This window comes from Saccopteryx leptura, chromosome 10 (assembly GCF_036850995.1).
Source record: "Saccopteryx leptura isolate mSacLep1 chromosome 10, mSacLep1_pri_phased_curated, whole genome shotgun sequence".
Lineage (NCBI taxonomy): Eukaryota > Metazoa > Chordata > Mammalia > Chiroptera > Emballonuridae > Saccopteryx > Saccopteryx leptura.
The window spans coordinates 44,160,905-44,177,362 of record NC_089512.1 but is presented as its reverse complement, the minus strand read 5'-3'; the positions used below and the strand labels follow the sequence as shown (position 1 = coordinate 44,177,362).

The 16,458-nt window shown below is 54.4% G+C and overlaps 3 protein-coding genes across 5 annotated transcripts in view; 1 reads left to right on the top strand and 2 right to left on the bottom strand.

The window, feature by feature from the left end:
* MRAS (muscle RAS oncogene homolog) overlaps positions 1-4,994 on the top strand; it is a 73,508-nt gene extending 68,514 nt beyond the window's left edge. For both annotated transcript variants that reach the window (XM_066350400.1, XM_066350399.1), the window contains exon 6: positions 986-4,994. In XM_066350400.1, coding sequence (XP_066206497.1) covers positions 986-1,085 — 100 coding nt within the window. In that variant the 3' untranslated portion in view covers positions 1,086-4,994. The remainder of the gene's footprint in view (positions 1-985) is intronic.
* NME9 (NME/NM23 family member 9) overlaps positions 1-15,117 on the bottom strand; it is a 123,410-nt gene extending 108,293 nt beyond the window's left edge. Inside the window, exon 1 of one of the 2 annotated variants that reach the window (XM_066350397.1) lies at positions 14,897-15,117. The gene's annotated coding sequence lies outside the window, so the exon portion shown is untranslated. The remainder of the gene's footprint in view (positions 1-14,896) is intronic. The other variant, XM_066350391.1, reaches the window with a different exon arrangement.
* LOC136381876 (dynein axonemal heavy chain 1-like) lies at positions 3,352-15,601 on the bottom strand. The gene is made up of 5 exons (XM_066350401.1): positions 15,559-15,601; positions 11,449-11,623; positions 10,863-11,019; positions 9,805-9,934; positions 3,352-3,526 (listed from the first exon to the last, which is right to left on the bottom strand). The coding sequence occupies exons 1-5, from the start codon at positions 15,593-15,595 to the stop codon at positions 3,495-3,497; spliced, it is 531 nt and encodes a 176-aa protein (XP_066206498.1). The 5' UTR covers positions 15,596-15,601; the 3' UTR covers positions 3,352-3,494.
* Between the last annotated feature and the right edge of the window lie 857 nt (positions 15,602-16,458).

The window sequence follows — 16,458 nt, the reverse complement described above, 5'->3', positions numbered from 1 at the left end:
AGGCAGCTCCCTCCATGCTGCCCGCTGACGTTTCACCTGAACAGCCAGCATTCTGCCTCCCCTGAACAGCCAGCATTCTGCCTCCCGGGCTCGTGTTTCAGAGATGTTCAGCCCGGATGCCTTTCCAGACCTCACACAGCCCATCTACAAGGATTGTCAGACATCCAGTCAGGGGCCTCTCCCATGTTCCTTTGCATAGCTGGGGTTCAAGCCTTCATCACTTCATGCTCAGGTGACAGAAACAGCCTCCTGGCTGGTCTCCCTGTCACCCACCTTTCCAATTTCCAAAATTTTTGACATAGAGCAGTCTGACCAGTGGTTCTCGGACCCCACACATTTAGCATGTTGCCTTACACCAGCGAACTCAAAAGCTGCTGGTTAGTCGTGAAGCCACATACGGGGCTCGAACAGTGCCCTCTCCGACCTGCTCCCCCTCAGCCCCTGGTACTGGGCACATGCTTCGCAGCCTCCCAGTGTGGACTGTGGCATTACAGCCTTTACTTTATGCACTCTTGAAATTATCTTTCTCATCGGCATTTTGCCTCTAGTTAGAACATGCTACCAGCGGGAGGTAGCAAAGTCTTGAGGATAGGATGTGTTCTGGGCAGTTACAGACCCATGGTTCCAAGAAGAGGTTTTAGATATAGGGACAAATTAACGGAAAACATGGATCAAGTTTTTGTACTGAAATGACTTGTCATTTTATTTAAAATATAAAACAGAAATGGAGGCCAGCACATAATGTTAAGAGTATGATTTAAATTAAGGTAGCCACAGCATGATGGCAGGAATTCTCACCAGTAGGATAAGATTTGCCCCCTCCTGCTCCCCACTTTCCTTGCCTCAGAGACACTGTCCAGACCAGGCAGCAGCCTTTCTACCCCCCAAGCCCCCCTGCCTAAGAGCCAGGGGCAGGGGAGGAAGCGGACCGGGAGAAGCAAAGCCCATTCCGATTTTGATTTTCTGCCCTTCATTGTCTCAAAAGGCAACAGATTCCAGAAAAAAGCCAGAAGAAGAAGAAGAAAACCAAATGGCGGGGAGACCGGGCCACTGGCACCCACAAACTTCAGTGTGTGATCCTTTGATGGGCCTGAGCCCCGGGCACAGTGACTGTGAACTGGCCAGCCCTCGGAATCCCTCTACTGCCTAACCTCACTGAAAACCATCTTTAACCATAACCCTTCACCCGAGGACGTGGTGCAGGAAGGGAGAAAGGGAGGGTGGACAGGGAGGAAATGGGGTCCGGCTTCACCCAAGGGGCACAGGCTTTCCCGTGTCTCCTGAGACACAAGGAAGCAACGCGACACAGACGCGGCGTCTGAGCCCCTGGGTTGGTGCCGCGCGGCCCCTCCCCACCGCTCGGGGGCTGTGTTGTGTCTGAACTACACAGTGCTGGTGTGATGTGGAAGTGTGTGTCCACCACGTACAGACTACAGAATAAGCCATGACCAAGCTCCCCCCTTGTCTCCAGTCTACGGTGTCTGAGCTTGGGTGTCTTTTGTAGATTTTTAAATTATTTTAGTGACGATTATTATATCAAGGGTGTCTATGCCCACTGCCTGGTGAAATTTCAAGTCTTCAGCAGATCTCTCTGACAACATGTCTGGAATCTTGTTGTTGTCGTTTTTAACTGAGTTTTTCCAGCAGTGCCAAAACTCAACTCAAAATGAAGTGCTGAGAGGCCGGCAGTTCCTGGGGACTGAAGCTGGAGGCCTCGGGAGAAGCAGACCCTGCTCGTGGCCTGGAAACTGGAGAGAGGAGAGCCGTGCGTGCCCGCAGGGCTGTACTGCAGATATTAGGGAACAGAATTATGTTATGTGGAGGGGACATGCCGGCACGGGAGCATCAGTTCCAAGAGGGGTTTCATTATCCTGGAAATGTATAAACTAAAGTAAGCAGATCTGCTCACGTGTTCATTTCTTTACCAGTGAGTGTGGATTCAGCGGTGACAGGGCTTCTGCACCTCGCTGTGCTGCCTGCTGACAGGCCTGCGTGTTTCTCCACGTCAAAGGAAGCTAATATGGGTGCCACCCAGGAAATTCTAGTTTGTGCTGAATCTTAACCAACAGTGATCTGACACGGTACTGTCATTACTCAAATGGCACCAAGGCCTGAATCCTTTTCCCTCTGAATCCACTGATGACCGCTTCTTTCTTTCTTTCTTGATTTTTTTGTATTTTTCTGAAGTTGGAAATGGGGAGGCAGTCAGACAGACTCCCGCATGCGCCTGACCGGGATCCACCCGGCATGTCCACCAGGGGGCGATGCTCTGCCCATCTGGAGCGTTGCTCTGTTGCAACCAGAGCCATTCTAGCGCCTGAGGCAGAAGCCATAGAGCCATCCTCAGTGCCTGGGCCAACTTTGCTCCAATGGAGCCTCGGCTGTGGGAGGGAAAGAGAGAGACAGAGAGGAAGGAGAGGGGGAGGGGTGGAGAGGCAGATGGGCGCTTCTCCTGTGTGCCCTGGCTGGGAATCGAACCCGGGACTCCTGCACGCCAGGCCGATGCTCTACCACTGAGCCAACCGGCCAGGGCCAATGACCACTTCTTAAGCCCAATATGTGCACAGCCCCTTTAATTTGCAAACTTAGCATTAGGTTGCCTTTCTGGCACATGCCTTTATTAACCTCTCGGATCTTTTTTTTTTTTTTTTTTTTTTTTGTATTTTTCTGAAGCTGGAAACGGGGAGAGACAGACAGACTCCCGCATGCGCCCGACCGGGATCCACCCGGCACGCCCACCAGGGGGCGATGCTCTGCCCCTCCGGGGCGTCGCTCTGTTGCGACCAGAGCCACTCTAGCACCTGGGGCAGAGGCCAAGGAGCCATCCCCAGCCCCTGGGCCATCTTTGCTCCAATGGAGCCTCGGCCGCAGGAGGGGAAGAGAGACAGAGAGGAAGGAGAGGGGGAGGGGTGGAGAAGCAGATGGGCGCTTCTCTTGTGTGCCCTGGCCGGGAATCGAACCCGGGACTTCTGCACGCCAGGCCGACGCTCTACCACTGAGCCAACCGGCCAGGGCAGGATCTTAACTATTATATACGGTCAGAGCAGGAAAGAAGGCTGAGGTGATGTCACCGCCATACACGTTTCTACTAGGTGACAGGCCTCCAACTCCCTGATGATGTCCACCAGGTGCTGTTGGTATCAGAGATTGGAATTAGGGACCAGAGTAAGGGTGGAGGGGCAGCAGGAACATCAGTGTGTTCCTGAGGAGAGGTTAGAACAGGAGATGGCGCAACTAGTGACCTTATTTTCCAAATGTTACAAACCAGGTTGTTAGGCAAACTAGAGCGTCCCTAGCAGGTGGCCTGGCCACTGTTTGGAGAAAGAACCCTCGGGGAAAGTGAGTGCCCACCTGGTCATCGGGACACCTTGATCCTTCTCCAGTTTTGAAAACACGCCGAGTTCTTAACTCGGCAAGATCACCAGCACTGGGGGGCCAGCCACAGAGTGATTCTGCTGCAGAACGGAGCAGTTGAGGCTTCTGTTAGTTGGAAATCAAACTTGTTTGTCTAAATGGCCCTTTCTTTCTAGGATAACAAAAAACATTCCAGATCAGGCACCTCACAGCTTCCCAAGGTCCTATAATGTTAATTAATGGTCATTTTAAACACTAACAGGGCCTGGCTCCCTCCAACCCTCATGCTCCTCTGAGCCTGCAGCCCTGGGTGCAGTTTGATGGCAGCTGCAGACTGGAGGTGAGGAAGAGGCAAGGCAGGCAGGAAGAAGTAAGGATGGAGATGCTTTGCATTGAACTGGTGCTGTGGAACAAGCAGCCCTGCACACAGGGCAGTGCTCACTGTTGGAAGACATCTACTGGGCATGGACCACCACCAGCACCCCCTGCCCACTGTGGAGCCTGCAGCTCCTTAAGCATTATGTGGAGAGTCTTGCAAGGAGATCAGCTGACGTAGAATAAAGCCCTTAGCCATGAAGGTAACCAAAGGGGTTCTAACCACTCTGGTCTCCCCCATGTCCCTCCCTGCCCAAGGGGCAGTGCACCTGCCCACCCTTGGCCTCATCTTCCAGGGCATCCGTCCTGGAAGCTGTGGGCACTCAGCCCATAGCTAAACTCCACAGTGCCCCAGAGAGAAACTGGTTAAAGGATGGATGGCCCTTGGCAGTCTCTGCTTCATCTCCCGTGACTGTTTCCTCATAGGTGAGATGGGTAAATAACACTTTTAAAAGATGGTTCTTTGCATTTCAGAGAACTGTGGCCCTTGTGGCAAGGAAGGCTTCCAGGTAGGCCAGAGTGGAGTGACCCTAGGGCATCCCCAGTACATTTTCGCCATGGTCACCTGGCAGGGTCAGTCTGGAAACCAGCTGGCCACGCTACACCATGACTGAGGAGCCCAACGGGACTTGTGTCTTTTGTGACACCCTGGTGTTCCCGTTGTTTTCCCAGACTACCTGAATAAGTACATCCTCTGGAGCACACCCTTCCTTAAGTCCCCTCACTCCTTTGCCGCTGTGTACTCTCAGATTTCCTTCTAAAATTCTGACACTCTCTCCCTTCAAGGGCTCCTTTTCTTCTCAGCAGGTAATCCTAGCCGTTCTCCCCACCCCACAGCCTGCGGGTATGGCCACTGGATTCCCCTGTACTTTGCCCCACCCCCCACACACCTTCCTATGGCACTTGCTATAGAGAGTGCCTGGTAGCCTAGCATGGCCTGTCTCACTTTGCCAGATGTGACCCACTAACTTGTGGCAGCTCTAACTCAAAGGCCCTTCACATGTTACAGTAAATCCAGAGCCATGGACAGCCTCCTTCCACTAGGAGCTCATCGGATTAGAAATTCCATTCGGTTTACTTAGAATGAAAGATACTTGAATAATGGAGCACCTGTGAACGCCCAGCTTCTGTTACAGTGTTAACAGGTGGCCATTGTGAAACAGAGTGATGCCTGAAAATCTCAATGACGCTTGAGATTTTTATGTAACTTTTTATTAAGTCTTTGTGTATCTCAACTCATTAATAAAGAAAAGAAGAGGACCACTTGTCTGTCTCATTTCCTCTTATTCAAATGTCCCTAAAGTTTTGTGGAGAACAATGAAAGTTGACAGTGTCTGGCTCAGAACACCATCTTTACAGGCAGATCTGAAGTAAGGAGACCACTGGGGGCCATGCGAGGTATCTCCTTCCTGCCCGGAGCCAGAGGAGGAAGGCTGGTGAGCGCAGTGAGTGGAGACACAGCCTCTTGATGTTTGGCAGCCTTGGATTCAAGCTCTGCCACTGACCTTTCAGTGCCTTTGAGCAAGTTTCCTGCTTTACTGTTCAGCTGCTCTGCTTGTGAATGTGGCAAGAGCATGCAGCTCCTAAGTAGACAGAGGGCTAAAGCTAAGCTTAAGATTAGTGGGAGCTCCTGGTAAGGAGCCCAGAAGTGGTGTTCTTTGTAAAGGACAGCTATCAGGTTGTCTGACTTTGCTTTTCATGGAAACTTCCCCCGGCCACCATCCACAAGATTACAATCTTTTGTACAATGTGATTTCATTCTTCTATTGATTGAACCTGGTGGGCACCCAAGCTAAGCCTCTCTCTTTTGTCTCTTTACTGGATCTTTCCCATCTTAAAACAAAACCTTTGCCCCACCTCGTCTGCCAGATTACCCCCCCCCCCCCCCCGCTTCTCTGTCTCTTGTAGGAAGTTATCTTAAAAGAGTAATCTTTACTTAACTATCATGAACTCCTCTCCTTTCTCTTTAAACTGCTCCAACGAGGCTTTCACCCATCATTCTACCACCATCCTTTTCTAGGTCTCCAGGGGCTTCAGTCCCGCTAAATTCAGTGGTTGGTTCCCGTTACCCTTGATCCTGCAGCATTGACACAGTAGATGACTCCCTCTTCCTTGTCCAACTTTCTTCCACTGGTTTCTGGGATGCTGCCATCTCCTGTTTTCTCTCCTTTCTCCTGGTCACTCCCTAAGGTCTGTTTGCCGGTTCCTCCTCTTCCGCCTGACCTGTTGACTTCGATCAGAACTCGATCCTTGGTCCTCTTCTCTATGTAAGCTCACTCTCTTTGTGATCTCAATCTTGAGACTTAAGTGCCTTTTATGTGCTGGTGACTCTCAAACCCCACACATACAGCCAGCTGCCTACTTGACACCCCACTTGGATGTCTCACGCAGAATTTCTCAAAGTTAACATGTCTAAGCCGAGTCCTTATCCTCACCCCCCCCCCCCCAATGCTTGCTTCACCCATACCTTCCCTTAGTTCAGCTGATGGCAGCTCCATGCTTCTAGCTGCTCAGGCCAAAAGCCTGGAGTCGTCCTGAATTCCTCCCTTTATCTCACACCTCCCATCCAACCCGCTGGCAAATCCTGCCTGCAAAATATACCCAGAACCCACCCGTTTCTCACTTCTTGTGTTCACAGTCTAGCCCAAGCCATCATCTCTTATGCCTGTGTCACTCCTGTCCTCCACTTCATTCTCAACACAACCAGAGACACTTGGGTAAAATGCAATTAAATTATGTCTCCACCCCAATGGCTCTGCTGTCTCATTTTTAAGACACATTAGAGTATATTAGGCCACTAAACACTTGGTAATGGACTGGTGTTCATCACCCACAAGAGAAGGAAAGTCAAATGTGTTCATTCAGGCAAAAAAATACGAGGTCTGAGCTGTACATCGGGAGGACAACAGAGGACATTAAAACCCAATCACTGTGTCACAGGGGTTCACAACCTAACAGGGATGGTGAAACATGATCTATGCCCTGCGAGGACTTCCGGCACCTGGGAGCCACGGGAGGAGCACCGTAAACCTTGCCGGTGAGGAGGCTGTTCACTGAATAGATGGAAAATTCAGGTACATATATTGGGCCCATTAATTCCACTACTTTTGAAGATTATAGGTTTCGCTTTCTAAAGGTTCTTAGGTCCATACCAGAACTATTTAAAATAAACCCCACCTCCACCTTCACACATTTCTGAGGGTGCAGTGGATAAAAGTTCCCAGGTGTCAGCGACGTCAGCATCGCAGCACCGGAGTCACTCGGGAGCTCGGAAATTCAGACTTTTGGGCCACTCCGACCTTCTCAGTCAGAATCTGCACTTTCAAAAGCTCCCAGGGGATCTGAGGACACAGTGAAGTTTGAGCATCACTGTCCTAGAACATCCACTCAGCATCAGAATGAAATCCAGTCCCAGACTCCGGGCCTCAGGGGCCAGTCCAGCCACCTCCAGCCACAAGAAGCCTTGTGGGCGTTCATCTCCACAGTTAGAGTTTACTCCTGTCTGTCACAGCTGCAAGGTTCTGCCTGGCCAGGCGGCGAGCTCAGAAGTATCCCCACAGTTGGCACGTGGCTCCCTTAACTATGGGAACTTTTTGCACCAAGGCGAGTGGGTTCCCAGCTTGCTTCTCAAACCCTCTACCGTGTATTAAAATGTGGACAACTATGTCCAATGTAAAGAACAAGAGAAGACTAACAGTCGGAGCTGAGAACACTTAAAGGCCAGGATCCACCTGGCAAGCCCACTAGGGAGTGATGCTATGCCCATCTGTGGCCATTGCTTTGTTGCAACCAGAGCCAATTTTGAGCACCTGAGGCAGAGGCCATGGAGCCAATCTCAGCATGGCTGGGGGGGGGGGGGGAGAAAAGGGAGGGGTAGGGAAGTAGATGGACGCTTCTCCTGTATGCCTGACTGGGAATCGAACCCGGGACTTCCATAAGCCAGCCAATGCTCTACTGTTGAGCCAACTGGCCAGAGCCTCAACAAACTTTCGTAGAAGTTAGACACACATGACACGGTGCCAGGCAGAGGAGGCCTCAGTACATCGTGGCTTACAACAAATGTCAGTAATAGAGAGGGATGAGGACGGAAAAGGGCTGGGATTCCCAGGAAACACTCGCTGCTGGTCGATGCCAGACAGATGAGGAGAGGAGGGAGCTGTGCTGTACCTCACCGGCTTTGGTTCTGTGTTCGCTTTCCTGTCCCTTTCTAGTAAATTTCCTTTTCAAAAATGCTAACCTTGTCTTGGCTCAGCTTAGCAGAAAAGATGTCACAAAAGAAGCCCCCAGGCCCTGGCCGGTTGGCTCAGCGGTAGAGTGTCGGCCTGGCATGCGGGGGATCCAGGTTCGATTCCCAGCCAGGGCACACAGGAGAAGCGCCCATCTGCTTCTCCACCCCTCCCCCTCTCCTTCCTCTCTGTCTCTCTCTTCCCCTCCCGCAGCCGAGGCTCCATTGGAGCAAGGATGGCCCGGGCGCTGGGGATGGCTCCTTGGCCTCTGCACCAGGCGCTAGAGTGGCTCTGGTCGCGGCAGAGCGACGTCCCGGAGGGGCAGAGCATCGCCCCCTGGTGGGCGTGCCGGGTAGATCCCAGTCGGGCGCATGTCTCTCCCCGTTTCCAGCTTCAGAAAAATACAACAACAACAACAAAAAAGAAGCCCCCAGCAGGACAGAAGAGTCCGCAGTCAGGAACACTCCCTGCCAGCCCCTCCCCCTGCCTCCCAGGGCCAGGACCCATGTGAAGGGTGCAGACAGAAACGCTCCAGGGAGGCTGATACTTGGTGCATTTAAGGTTAATGCAGCCCCAAACCTTCTGGTTTTATCACCAAGAACTGGTGATCTGGGAACAACTGAGTTAAAATTATTTTTGTAATTAAGTAAAAAAAAAGGGAACATCCTGGGCTTCTTGTCTATTTCAGAGAAATGGATGCCAGCATTAACCTGATTTTAAACGGAAACATAAAGTTAACAGTGTGCTCAATGGACTCACTGAGGGCCCCCTGGATGCTGTGCAGCCTTAAAACCAACATGGCTCTCACACTCCTACCTGCCATCTGGCCCACTCCTGCTCCATGGTGGCTTGTCTACCCACTGGCAGGAAGAAGAGTGGCCCTCAGCCCTGTACAGGGGCATGGCTACTTCCAACCTCCAACCCCATGACCCAGACCTTCCAAGGATGTCTGTACAGAACCAGCCACTCAAGCTGGGTAGCTGGCACTGTTCCCAGCAGCAGACAAGTAGAGAGAGCCTGTACGGCCCCCAGAGCAGACCTGCAGCCAAGGGGGCCGACACAGACAAGGCTAAGCAAACCTGGGCACCAGAGTATGGGGGTGCGATAGTGGTTGCAAATGGGTGATGGTAGGAGTGAGTGTGTTTGGTAAAAATATGCATATGAGTGTGACTGCATGTGTTTGTGAGTGTGTGAGATGGTGTGAATGTGAACGTGTGTGATGGTATGTCTCTGTGTCTGCAAGCGTGAGAATGTATGACAGTGTGTGTATTGTCTATGTAGAGGTGAAAGCCAAGGGCCACACGTAGAGCCGGAGTACTGGTGATTTCTGGGTGGTGGGATGGAAGGGCTTGAACTGTGCCCCTTATGCACATTGCCAAGGCATGAATATTTTTTATTACCAATAAGTCAAAGTTGTTTTGTTTTGTTTTTAACATTAGACACCATCCAGGTGTACCTTGCCCAGCCCTCCCACCAATGTCATCCCTGTTCTCTGCATTTCCTGCCTCTGTGTGGCCAGTCCTTTGGCCTGTATCCCAGCTTGGAGGTCTTAATAGGTGGGCACCTCACCTCCCAGGGCTGCGAGGCCCAGGGCAACCCAGGAACCTGTGGCCAGGACTGATGGCAAAGACAAGGATCTTGGCCTGACCTGTGGTGGCACAGTAGTGGATCAAGCTCCGACTTGGAACGCTGAGGTCATCGGTTCAAAACCCTGGGCTTGCCCGGTCAAGGTACATGTGGGAGTTGATGCTTCCTGCTCCTCCCCCCCTTCTCTCTCTCTCCTCTAAAATGAATAATAAAAAAAAAAAAGACAAGGATCCTGTCCTCCACCAAGGCCGGCTGTGCTCACCGTGCCCTAGGAAGTCATTGGGGGGCAGGAGGGCTTTTCCTGGGACTGGTTTCCTGTCCTTTGACCCTGGCTCCAAGCCCATGTTGATCCATTCGCTAGGAGTCTGGCAGTCAAACTCATTGTCAAATACCTAGAAGAAAGCAGCAGGCATCACAAGGAGGCAGCTCAACCCAGTGGGGCCTCAGAGGGCTGGGCATGCCAGAGGATGGGGCTGCCTACATAGGCTCCTCCCCAGGTGTAGGTGCCGCAGACTAGAGACCAGAGAGCTGGAACCCCTTCTCTGCTGCTCACAGGGGCCTGTGAGTTCTGGCTCTATGAACCCCTCCCTGGATCCTTGTCCAGCCAAGCCATCCTGAGGTTCCAGCAGAGGGCTACCTGGGGAGTTACAGTGGGATATGAGCTCTCTCTCCCACTGCCCGAGATCACCCAACTCAGGCCCAAGGCAAGAGGCGGCCCTTGGATTTTCTTAAGCACCTCACTCAGACTTGGAAATGATGGAGACTCAGAGCTGTCAGAGGTCACACTTAGGGAGATGTGCGTCTGGATTCAGCTCTGCCTCCCCTCAAGAGATACTCAGGGCCATCAAGAGGAAGGATAGGGAGGCAGGTGAAAGCCAGAGCAGGCTATCCTCCCTCTTTTTCCTCCCTGGACTCAGTTTCCCCATTGGTACCCCAAAGGAGTTGCAATAATGCTCTCCACCACTCCCTGTCTCGCCATCTCGGTCAGCCCAGAAAAGTGGCCAGGGAGGCCTGTACATACTCTGCAGTTCAGCTGAGCTGCTTCTTGGTGCCCATGGTTGCAGCGGGGGCAGGAGCAGGCATAAACGTTGCCTGGGCTCCCAGGGAAGAAATGGAGAATCAGCATCCCATTGGTCCTGGGACCCCTCTGTCCCGGCCTAGAATGCTTAAGACCCTTAGGGGGCTTTAACTATGCAGTTGCCTTGTTTGACAAGTAAGCACTTGTGATTGCCATGGGGTCCCCTTTCTGGTTTGACCCCTTAGTCAAGGTCCTGAACACCCTCCCCTTGACCACTAGTGTTCTGTGGAAGCTGAGCTCACCTTCAGCGGGAGATAAATGGGGAAGAGCGGGTCATTGCCCTGTTCAATGGTCTGGGGGTGGTAGGGGTCTGGGTGCCTGGGCATGAGCTTGTTGGAGTCGATGCCCTCTCTGGCCAGCAACTGTTCAATGTCCAGGCTCAGGTACAGCCGCTTCCTCCTGGTGAAGGAAGACAAGGGGATCTCATGACAGCTGTGTGAGGTGGCTCAATGGGTGTCAGCAGAAGTCCACGGGGTAGAGAGTGTCGGGATGTGGCCCAGGGACCCCTCCAGGGCCCTCCCCCCTCTAGCACACATCAGGAAGTGGTGTAATGGCTGGCACTGGTATACTGGGCTCCAACTGCCCTTCGGTCCTGCCTGGCAGTTCTAGCACATTGACTCAGATATCACCCTCCTGATTCCACAGCAAGGAAAGCAGTTTGTTATTGCTAAGAGACCAAAGGGCTAAAGGATTTGAACACTTGCAGACAGACTCATTTTGTGACCTCTGCTATCGGAATGGTCACTGAATTACCTGCTGTCCCTCACTCTAGTCGGGCAGACACAGACTCCTGGAGGACAGGCCCTCCCAAAGCCCACCCAGCCATACCTCTCAATCTCGATCTTGCGGGGGCACTGGCCCGGCAGCACCAGGAAGGGCACCTGCACCTTGGGCTCATAGGCCTGCAGCGGGAAGTCAGCCTGGGCGAGCAGCTGGGTGGTAGACCCGACGCGTTGCTGCTTCAGGCGCTCCTCGAAGTCCTCAGGAACCACAAAGCTTTGGACTATAGGTGGGAAAGGGCCAGGAGCCTCAGAGTCTCAGGCTGGGGCCCAACACCCCCCAAGACAAAGCTATAGGCAGGTATCAGGCATACACGCTATTTTGGGGTGTGGGAAGCTCAGAGCTAGCCTGTGGCCAGGCAGTGGTGGGAGAAGCCAGACGTGGCACCAGGCACCCAAGGGAGTGCAGGCCTGAGGGATGACAGCCTCTGAAATCTGTTCGGTCCTGCTCTCCTTGTCCAGAGCCAGCATGCTCGGTCCTTCCCTTCCATGCTGGCCATGACCCTAGCACCAGCGGCCATTGCTCATGCCAGATGCTGAAGCAAACCACCAGGGAGGATTACAACTAGACAGGAAGGCGAAGTGGTAGCTCCCTGCATGTTTGGGATGGGTTCCAGCCACCCCTACCCTAGAGGCCCCCCAAAGCCTATCGGTCTGAATGCCATTCACTCCCCGGGACCACCTGCAGCAGACTCAAGGCGTCCTGGACTCTGTGGAGTTGGAGCACCACCATCTGGGCAATGGGGGACCTTCAAGTCACAAAATGGACAGCCCTACCTAGACAACCAGGACAGACAGAGACTTTCATTCCAGGTCTGGGGGGAGGGAAGCGGGTGGACAGAGACCCCAATGATAGGGTGACTATTCCAGTTTGCCTGGGACTGAGATGGTACACAGGATTTGGGTCATTAAGTGGAAAGTTCCAGAAAAACTGAGGCCATAGAGCTGTGGGAATATGCTTCAGGGAATGAGTCACCTTCCCCAGGGGCTGCATGGGCTCAGTGCAGTTCAGCGATGGCCCCCCCACTCTCCTGGGGGGCCCTGGTGACCCCTCCTTGGGCCTTACCATCTCTCTGGGGCCCCTACAGAAGCCCCCAGACCCTCAGCAGAGACCAGCTGCCTTCAGCTGAAGCCCATTCTTTCACCAGAGCTGCCAAGGACTCTGGGAACCTCACAGCACAAAAATGGTCTGGCCAAGAAGCAGTTTTCAGACCCCTTATCACCTGCTCTTGAGCCTGTGGGTCTGTGACACCATTCCACTCCCAGAACCATGGCCCAACCCTGAATCTCAAGAAGGAGCCAGGGATGGGGAGTGAAGCTTGGCCTCTGACCCTGCTGCACCCATGAGCCTGAGGCCAGCTTCTTAAGCACTCCGCCGAGCCTGCTGCAGCAGAGTGGACTTGTTGCCGCCAAGAACCCTGACTGCCACCAGCCTGTGTTTCAGGACTGCTTTTCCTCACATGGGTGGGAACACAGAGCAGCTGACCACTCCCATCCGCCCCACCCCCGGGGTGGTAGGAGCACCATTCCCAGCACCCCCTTTTCCAGGCCACATATACTTGGGGGGCTGTTGAAGACAATAGGCTGGACCCTCAGATCACAGCATGGACGCACATGCATGTGATGTTTCTGTGCCACCCTGCGGGTTCACAGAGCCCGTGAGGCCCTTGGGCCTGACAGAACTAATCTGGGTAGTGCCAGGCCTCTGCTAGGTTGGAGAGAAGGGGCAGACAGCTGTGACCACGGTGCATCTGTGCCTGATCAAAGGGGGTTCCCTGTCTGCCGGCCTGGCGGGAGGACCCCACCTTATTCCTCACCCCCACTCAGGGCCCCACTCTGCTTGCTGCCTCTCCTGGAGTCCCCCTCGTCTTCCCTCTGCCTCTGGGGACCTGTACAGTGCTTACAGGACTGCCCTTGGGGACAGAACAGAGCTCTTCCACCCTCCTTCAGCATATTCTGAACACTTTTATGTAAACCTTTCAAAATATACTGATTAATCTTTCATTTTAAAAAGTCACCAAATTTTAGAAATGAAAGCACACAGAAATATGATCTATTCATCCTATAATTCTGCAAAGAAGGAAAACCGTATCTATAAAGGGTAAGACTACCCAAGATAAGGCACCTAGTCAATGACAACAGTAGTAACAACTGTTTCCTGATCTTGGGCTACTCCCGTTTCCAAAAGGCCATTACTTTTCTGACACTGTACAAATCTGAACTCTGAATCTACCCGTGGCCTAGAGGATTTAACATGTCCCTCAAAACACCGGGCCAACAAACCCCAAAGTACACACGCACAGATGCACTTGTCTCCCTCCCCTCAAGAGAGTTGGCAAATGAACAACTTCATTTTCAGATGCAATAAAGTAAGGACAATTTTAAAATGTAGTTAAAGACAACGCAGGGATTGACAAAATCCGTATTTCCTTTCAAATATCTTTGAAGGTTACTTGGTTCTCCAACTACATCACTGCTAAGTAAGGCTCCAGAAAGATGGCTTGGGGCCATTCACCAGCACTGCTTTGAGTGCCCCCACCGCCTAATAACCCCTGCTAGATAAAAACGCTGCCTCTGATAGGAGGGTTCTACCCCCTCTCGCCACCTTACAAAAACTGTAGGTGACCCGTGCTTCACCGCTCCGTTTTAGACCCTGAGCGAACAGCTGACATCTTGTTAAAAACTTAAGATAACAGACATCCTTTCCGCGGGAATTTATTTCTGTTCTCACAAGGTGTTTCTGCTCCCCACAGAGCAGGCCCTGCTTCTCCAAACACTGCTCGCCTCTATAAAGTCTCCTTTTCAGTCTCCAAAACGAGACTTCAGGAACAGAAATTGAAACGGTCACGGGCTCCCAAGTGGCAGGTCGGGGCCCGGGGCCCGGCGAGCCCACTGCCCGCTCGCGCGCGGCCCGGGGAGGTCCGGTTCACTCCACCACGCCGGCCCGAAGCAACCGGTTGCGGCGGCCTCTAGACGCTCCGCCTCCGCGCAGCCGCCACCTCGGCCCTCCGAAATTCGGACTGGCGCGCCCCGGTCTCCGCTGCGGGCGGGTCCGCGGGGGCTCGGCGGGCGGGCGCGCAGGGAGCGCAGGGAGGGGCGCGCTGCGGGACCAGCACGCAGGGAACTTGAGCGCCCGCCGGTGCCACCGCCCGGACACTTTCCTTTCACGCCCCTGGGGCTGCCGCGCGCGCCGAGCTGCCCTCAAGGGGCTTTGCACCGCCGCCGCCGCTCCCCGCCGCGGGGAGGCGCCCAGGCGCGCTCCTGCAGCCCGGCAGGCCAGCGCGCAGGGCCGCCCGCGGGCGCCGCGCTCCCCACCCACCGCCCCCGCCCCCAACGTGCCGCCGCCGCGCTCAGCGCCTCAGCCCGCGCGCCCGCCGCCCTTTGGCTCCCAGCGGTTTCGTTGGCAAAGTTGCGCTGCCGCGTCCAGGGGGAGCCGCGCGGTCCCCCGCCCCAGCGCCGCCGCCGCCCCTTCAGGCCGCCGCACCCCGCTTTTTTACCTGTAGGGAGTTTTCCCGCGCACACTCCTCAATCGCTCGCTTTTTTCCGTCTCGCGCTCGTTTTCTTTCTTCCTTTCTTTTCGTTCCCCAGCACGGGCGCTTTTTCCGCTCACAGCGCCCGCGCTGGCTCGCTGGCGCCCCCCTTCCTGCTGGGCTTGGCGGAGCGGGGCGGCCGGCAGCTCTCCCCGCCCCGCTCCACCCGCGCTCCGGCGGAGGCGGCGGCGGCGCTCCGCGCTCAACTCCTTCCAATATGGCACGGGTGCAGGGCGCATGCGCCCGCGCCCCCCCCCCACTCCCATCAGCGCTTCTCCCGGCCGCCCGCGCCCCTCGCGCTGCTCGCGCGCGGGCGCCCCACATCCCGGCTTCCCCGAACCCGCCTGCGAGTCGTCTCGCCCAGCCAGAGGTGCGCGACATGAAGGCGTCCGAGGACTGATGTGCTGGGGGTCCAGCACCGCCCGCCAAACCCGCCCCTCCTGCCACCAGCCCACAACTTGCAGTGAACACCCCCAAGGTCGTGACGCGGGGCACTCGGCGGCCTCTCCGACCCCTGACAGTACTGCGGTCCCGCACGGACCAGCCCCGACGGGGGAGACACGCCCCTGGGGATCCTGCGTCCATCCCGTCCCTGCTCCAGCCTACAAGGGAAGGGCCCCGCGCCTCACCTCGGGTTGTGGACGGAGCCCAGAAACCGAGTGGCATCCCTGGGTCGATTCTGGCTTATGGGCCGGAGGAAGCTTGCGGCTGTCGTCCGCACGTGACCGCCCCGGCAAGATAGCATTAGCAAAGAAACAGACGGAGCGGCGGCCGATGCCAGATGGGCGCGTGTGGGTGCTGGAGAGGACTCTGTCCGAACGCTTGGCACATGTCCGCAGTCTGGGGCGTCCTATGAGACCTGAAAGGGCACTCATGTGCCCCCGTCTGCTAAGTCACATTCGAGTACCCAGGAGCACCCGATGTCTCCAGGTTTCCGCAGGAGGCGCCCTGTAAATCCGAGTTTTCCTGCCACTCGGAGCCCCAGCGAGGGGAGACAAGACGGATGCCGAATTTGGGAAGGAGAGCCGAGAGTCCGGGTCGGGACAGAAGCTCGAAGGTGGCTAAACTGACCCCAAACCGGAGGTGCCCAGGGGCGGTTGTTCCCGTAGCTCGCTCCTTACCCAGGGATCGCAGGTGCAGGTGGAATATGCCCATCCCTACCTGCTCCGGAAAGTTCCCTCCTGAAGGGAGTCTCCGCACCTCCGGGACCCAGAAGTCCCCGGAGCGGGTTGAAGGGCAAAAGTCTGGAAAAGTGTGCTGATGGCTCCTACCTTTCAGGAAGGAGAAATCATCCACTGTAAGGAGGTCTGGGTTGTCAGATGGGCACAGGCCACTTCCTCACCACCACACTGGGAAATATTACCCCACTTTACAAACTTGCTCAAAGTCCAGATTTTTTATTATTGAAAATACAATATAACAGCCATAGAGAAAACAAATTGTAAAAAGAATAAAATGTATCCATAATACTACTATGGAATGCAACTTTTTATATACAAAACCTTTCTATATACATGTGTGTACATTGT